General features: G+C 37.9%; 1 protein-coding gene across 1 annotated transcript in view; it reads left to right on the forward strand.

Moving 5' to 3' along the window:
- Window positions 1-3,017, forward strand: part of ARFGAP3 (ADP-ribosylation factor GTPase activating protein 3) — a 33,264-nt gene extending 30,247 nt beyond the window's left edge. The window contains exon 16 of the mRNA XM_010002985.1: window positions 3,000-3,017. Coding sequence (XP_010001287.1) covers window positions 3,000-3,017 — 18 coding nt within the window. The remainder of the gene's footprint in view (window positions 1-2,999) is intronic.
- The last annotated feature ends 2,983 nt before the right edge of the window (window positions 3,018-6,000 follow it).

A 6,000-nucleotide genomic window follows, 5' to 3' on the forward strand; every position in this document is an offset into this window, starting at 1 on the left:
CATATGTGTGCACACTCCAATACACACATGTAATATAAATGTGCTTTCCTATGTACTCATGAGAAATTCTCACCATATTCTGAGTCAGGGTACTTACAGGCAATTACAAAACATTTACTACATGTACATGGATTGTGTACACACGATTATTCTCATAATTGACCACTTAGAAGGGTTCTTGGAGTTGAGGGGGAACTTACTGTGAGAGTGACAGAGCCCTGGAACAGGCTGCCCAGAGAGGTTGTGGAGTCTCCTTCACTGGAGACTTTCAAGACCTGTCTGGATGAGTTCCTGTGTGATCCGTCCTAGGTGTTCCTGCTCTGGCAGGGGCTTGGACTAGATGATCTTTCAAGGTCCGTTCCAACCCCTAAGATTCTGTCATTCTGTGAATGCAGAGATTCCTCATAATGGGATGAAAAATACCCACCTGTGACTCAAGGTTAATTACTCTCTGTGTCTGGCATGTAACACAACAGTAAATTTAAAGTTATATTATGAAGACTGAAATTCTGCTAAATGCTGTGGGTTGCTAACTGCTTGAAAATAAAAGTGAGGAAAAAATACATTGGGAATTATTAGTTTCTGTATTATAAATTCACACTATATTTGATATACAGAATCTTCCTTTCCTGCTTGTTTTTCTATTACACCCCCTAGCCCAAAGACTATCTTTTGTTAGAGGCCTTTACATTTTGCTGCACTTGATAGCTTGTCTGGTCTTGAATTAATGCCAAAACCATCATTAGTTGCATAAAATAAAGGTAATGAGGAGACGCAAGGCTGGCAACAAAAGTGCTGCTGAAATTCTGGGGTCCTTGCCAGAATAAAATGTCCTTTGGAGCTAGAGTTGTTTTTGTCAGCATTGCTGAGATTTTAGGGTAGAACAATTTTGGGATGCTTGCTTTTGTACAGAATGCTGTCAGAACTATTTACCAAAAACACAGGACTGCAAGAAAGCACTTTTAGTTTGCACTGTTTCAGACCTGTTGCTTATGAAAAATGTAATGTCAGGTGACCAACTTGTAGATGCTGATTTTGAAAGAAATCTCAAGAAAAGGAGTTGCTTTCCTGTTTCATTTGTGAGAAATTTTTCAGAAAACCATACCCAAGCAGAAAAACATGAGAAAATTGATGTGGTTGAGAAGTGGTTAGTGATTTTCTCAGGTTATTTATATCTGCAAATTTTATTTTTGTCACTCTGTGACTTTAATAACATAAAATGCCGAAGCATTTGATAAGCGGAACTGATCATAAGGAAGCAAAAAATAAAAGCTCAGAAATAGGGCTCTCAATGACAGTGAATTCTTGAAAACAATCTATAAATAAGTGTGCCCATGCATTGTAGAGACAGTTGTATAGAATGGAGTGGGAAGCTCTGTGACTATGCAATCCACCATTATGAAGCAGCTACTTAGCTTAGAAATCAGATTATCTACAGTAATGTCTTTTGCAGACTGCTCATGAGGCAGGTGCCTTTAATTTCCCATGGAAAGAGGAGCTGCAAGTTCTCTCTCTTCCTCATCAACTGCTGTTCAAAAATAAAAGAAGTGGAAAAGAAAGGTCTTGCAGTGCTAGCAGTGCCCTGCACAGAGCTACTTTCAAGTGGAGTTAGAGCTGTGCAGGTGTGGAGTCTGCAGCTGGATGAGTTTGTCCAAGGTTCTGTAACTGCTCACAAGTCACCACTTGTGTCCTGACTGGTAGCAGTTGGCTATGTGTCTAAATTCAGACTAAAAATGGTAGTTTCTGTTTTGAAAACAGTGTGGTTTGGGATGCTTCCTCTCAGGAGCTTCATTTATTCCTGAGATCATAGTTTTGCATGCACACAAATAACATTCATCACTTCAGCCACCATTGAAGTGCATTCATCTTTTAATTGTAAGGTAATAGGAGCTTTAATATTAAGCTTTACTAGCAGTTTAGGATACAAGACAAATAACATTGCAGCATATGGAGAGTGCAGAATAAATCATATGTTATCCAAACATTAATTGCTCGGCTGGGAAAACAAAGTGTAGAAGATGACACTCTTGGTGGAATTACAAACAACTGGAAAAAATTAAAAGGAAGATGCATTTAAGAAATTTCAAATCTATGCCTAGTGTTTTTTACAGTATTGTACTTTGAGGGAGGAAAAAAGGGCTACTTTTAATATGAAATTCTGTTTTCTTCTGTGTGTGTGTTCTCATTTTAGGAAGCTACAACATTACAAATGTCTTGCCTTCAGCTCCCGATATAGCTCAGTTTAAACAAGGAGTGAAATCAGTGGCTGGAAAACTTTCTGTACTTGCTAATGGGGTCATGACATCTATACAGGTTAGTAAAAATATGACAATATATTAACCACCAGTTAAAGTTTTTTTTGCAGGGATTTAGTATTATGGATCCTGGTATTGAATCACCTTTAAGGAGAAAAGAATTAATTTAGTTCTGAACTTTGTACACCTCTCCTGGTAGACAGTAGATCTCTATCTTTTTAAAAACAGATCTGTAGCTGATAGCTCACCTTCCTTAGAATAACTTTTTTTATTTTTCCCTTACATAGTTTATTTCTTTTTTTACAATTGAAACAAAAATTCCACTATGGAAATTATTTGCTGTCACTTTATTTTTAAAGTAGTAATACTTCATAACTCAGAATAGAATAGAAGGGAACCTGCAGTGATCATCTAGCCCAGCTCTTGTATTGGCTCTTTAATTGACTTGACAGCACTACCTTTGATCCATGTTTGTGCACAAAATTAAGACATCCTGGTCTCAACAGTGTAAAGCTTCGTGCTCCAGTGAGTTTGCATTTCCTATATAAGGTCAGTAGGAGCTTTTGGGTGTTTGAAAATCAGCTAATTAACCTGGAGTTTAACTGTAAACTCCAGTTCTTGGAGGCACTGGTCAATTTTCTTTAAGTCTTTAAAAACTGAGCTACTATTTATTTTAACAATGTGAGTAAAAGGAATTTCTTTCAGCGGAAAACACTGATGTCTGTCTTTTTTTTACTTTTCTAGGATCGATATGGTTCATGACATCTTTTGTATCGACATAATTAAGTACACTAAAGAAGGATTTCTCTTAAGATACACAAGTAATCACACTGCTGATTCAAAATGAAGGTTGCCTTAAGACTGTTGATGTTTTCACTTGTTCCAGCATATCCCCTTGTGCAGCTTTCTGGCTCAGCCTCCTCTTCCTGCCATTTCATCTTTATAGAGCAGAAATCTTGTTACATTGCATATGTTGTTTTATTCCCCTTCCTTTACAGTCTTGTATTTCTTAGTGACCTTAATGTTAGATGTTGGAAGCTTTATTTTATTACTGGTTTTGGCTGTGAGGCAGGAAAGAGAAAACGTACATTGGAAATGAGGTTTTCTAACAGAAACCTCAGTGCAGCTGCATCCTTACTCACTAGACTTAAGTTGTCTTGACTGTCTTACCAGCTCTGGATAAGAAAATGTAAATGAAGCATATGCTGAGGTGGTATTTAGTGGACTGTAGCAAAATACAGAGTTAAGTTAAACCTGTACTTATCAGAAAGTAGAAGCTCTTGCAGTCATAATTTGATGTGCACTAAAATGATGGGGAGTTAAGTGTTTTAAAACAATATTCCTGCTAGAAAATTGTATGATTAGATGTGAGGTATGGGGAATTTAAGACACGTGGTTTACTGAATATACTGGATTTCAACTTGTGATGGGAACCATCTATTTATTCCTAGTTTTGAGAGTTACAAAAAATTGCAATATAGAACCCTTAAGTGCTTTTTTAAAATCTGCATTGTGTACAAATTGAAAAAAATATATAAAGGGCCTAATATAATAGTTAATTAAATACTTGATAAAAATTGTTAAAACAATCTTAGGTTTTTTTATAAATTATGAAATATTGAATTAGGAAATAGTGGGGCTGTGTTTTAGACAGTCTAGAATTTATTACTGATGACATTCTATATAAAAAATGATTATGACTTAAAGAAAAAAACCCTCACAACCAAGATTAAGCTCAAGCTAATTCTGTTCTGTAACTTTATTTCTTAATTCAAATTTGTAAACTGCTGATACCTAATAAAAACAATTGATACAAACTCATTTTTAAATTAAATTTCTATGTGCAGACACCAATATCCAGCTTTCTGAATCATGCCATCTGTACTCTGTCTATGCAATGGTCTGGTAAAATTAGCTTTTCATTTCAGTTAGTGAAACTAGCTTTCTTGTTAAATAGATACAGTGATTTAGAAATCAAAACACTAAGGCTGGGGTAGAAAATGAGCTACTAAGTTGGAATACTTTATTGAAATGCAGTTAACAGTATAGCTGTGTTTGGTTTTTAATGTCTTGCTGTATCTTAAACTCTCAGTTCTGGTACCTTTCTCTTGTGGCTGTTGCATTTAGATTTATTAATCCAAAAAGGATAATTTGTTCTGCATAAATGTAGAGCTTTAGAGTGAAAGATTTGCTTTGTTTTCTTCTTTTCCCAGCCTATAGAGATTATTTTGCTAGTATAATAAGAAAATGTACGGGTCATGGCTTGCTTTGATTTTCTCTAATTACAGGTAACAGTTCTTAGTTTTCAAACTAGTCTTTCACTTAAATGTACACGCGGGAGTGAATTTATTACAGGTAATAAGTGGCCTGATTATGGAGTTGCAGTACAGTAACAGCATCTAGTGACTTGCAGAAGAGCTGCTCCTTCAATAGCTAGGTTGTATAGTTAGACATTTGTGTATGGATGCAGTTGCTTAAATTAAGGCAGTGAAGTATAGCAAAACGTAGCTCTGTCCCCTCGTGTGTCTTCTCAAATATAACAATGTGAGATCACCTATATCAGCTACAACTATGAGAATGTTACTTCTGATTTTAGTGGTTTAAATTTTCTCATGGTTTCTACTATTTAAAATTATCAAATAATTGTGTGCATGTTCTGTGTATGCTTGCAATACAGCAAACCACTATAGTATAAAATATGTATATATAATATATATATATAATATATATATATAATATAGTATAGTATAAAATAAGAAGGAATTCTAGGAGGAAACATCTATGGGGTTATCTTAAATACCATGAAACATGTGCAAATTTTTCACTGATGTATACATTTTTTCTTCTTTGCTGCAACCTGAAGATTACACCTCAGAGTTCTTTAATGTGTGAAAAAATCTCCACTCATTAGATGAGGAGGACAAGGAAAAGGCTGAGGTTCTTAACACCTTCTTTGCCTCAGTCTTTAACAAAAATAATAGCTACCCTCAGGACAACTGGGCTCCTGAGTTGGTAGACAGGGATGGGGAGCAGAATCTCCCTCCTGTAATCCAGGAGGAAGTAGTTAGAGACCTGCTGTGCCACTTAGATCCCAACACGTCCATAGGTCCAGATGGGATTCACCCTCGGGTGCTGAGGGAGCTGGCAGAAGAACTGGCCAAGCTGCTCTCTGTCATTGGATGGTTGGATGACCAGGCCCAGAGAGTGATGGTGGATGCAGCTGCATCCAGCTGGTGTCTGGTGATCAGCAGTGTCAGTACTGGGCTCAGTCCTATTGAACATCTTTACTGATCACCTGGATGTGCAGATTGAGTCCACCCTCAGCAAAAGCACAGATGACACCAAGCTGGGGGGAGTCTCGATCTGCCAGAGAGTTGGAAGAATCTGCAGGAGGACCTGGACAGGCTGGGTCGATGGGCTGAGGCCAATGGCATAAAATTCAACAAGACCAAGTGCAGGGTCCTGCACTTTGGCCACAATAACCTCAGGCAGCACTACAGACTGGGGAAGAGTGGCTGGAGAGCAGCCTGGCAGGGAGGGACCTGGGAGTGCTGGTTGACAACCAGTTGAACATGAGCCAGCAGGGTGCCCAGGTGGCCTGGAAGGCCAATGGCATCCTGGCTTGTATCAGGAATAGTGTGGCCAGCAGGAGCAGGGATGTAATTCCGCCTCTGTTCTCAGCACTGGTGAGACCTCACCTCGAGTCCTGTGTGCAGTTCTGGGCCCCTCACTGCAAGAAGGATAT

The sequence above is a fragment of the Chaetura pelagica genome, unplaced genomic scaffold (genome assembly GCF_000747805.2).
Source record: "Chaetura pelagica isolate M959 unplaced genomic scaffold, ChaPel_1.0 scaffold117, whole genome shotgun sequence".
Lineage (NCBI taxonomy): Eukaryota > Metazoa > Chordata > Aves > Apodiformes > Apodidae > Chaetura > Chaetura pelagica.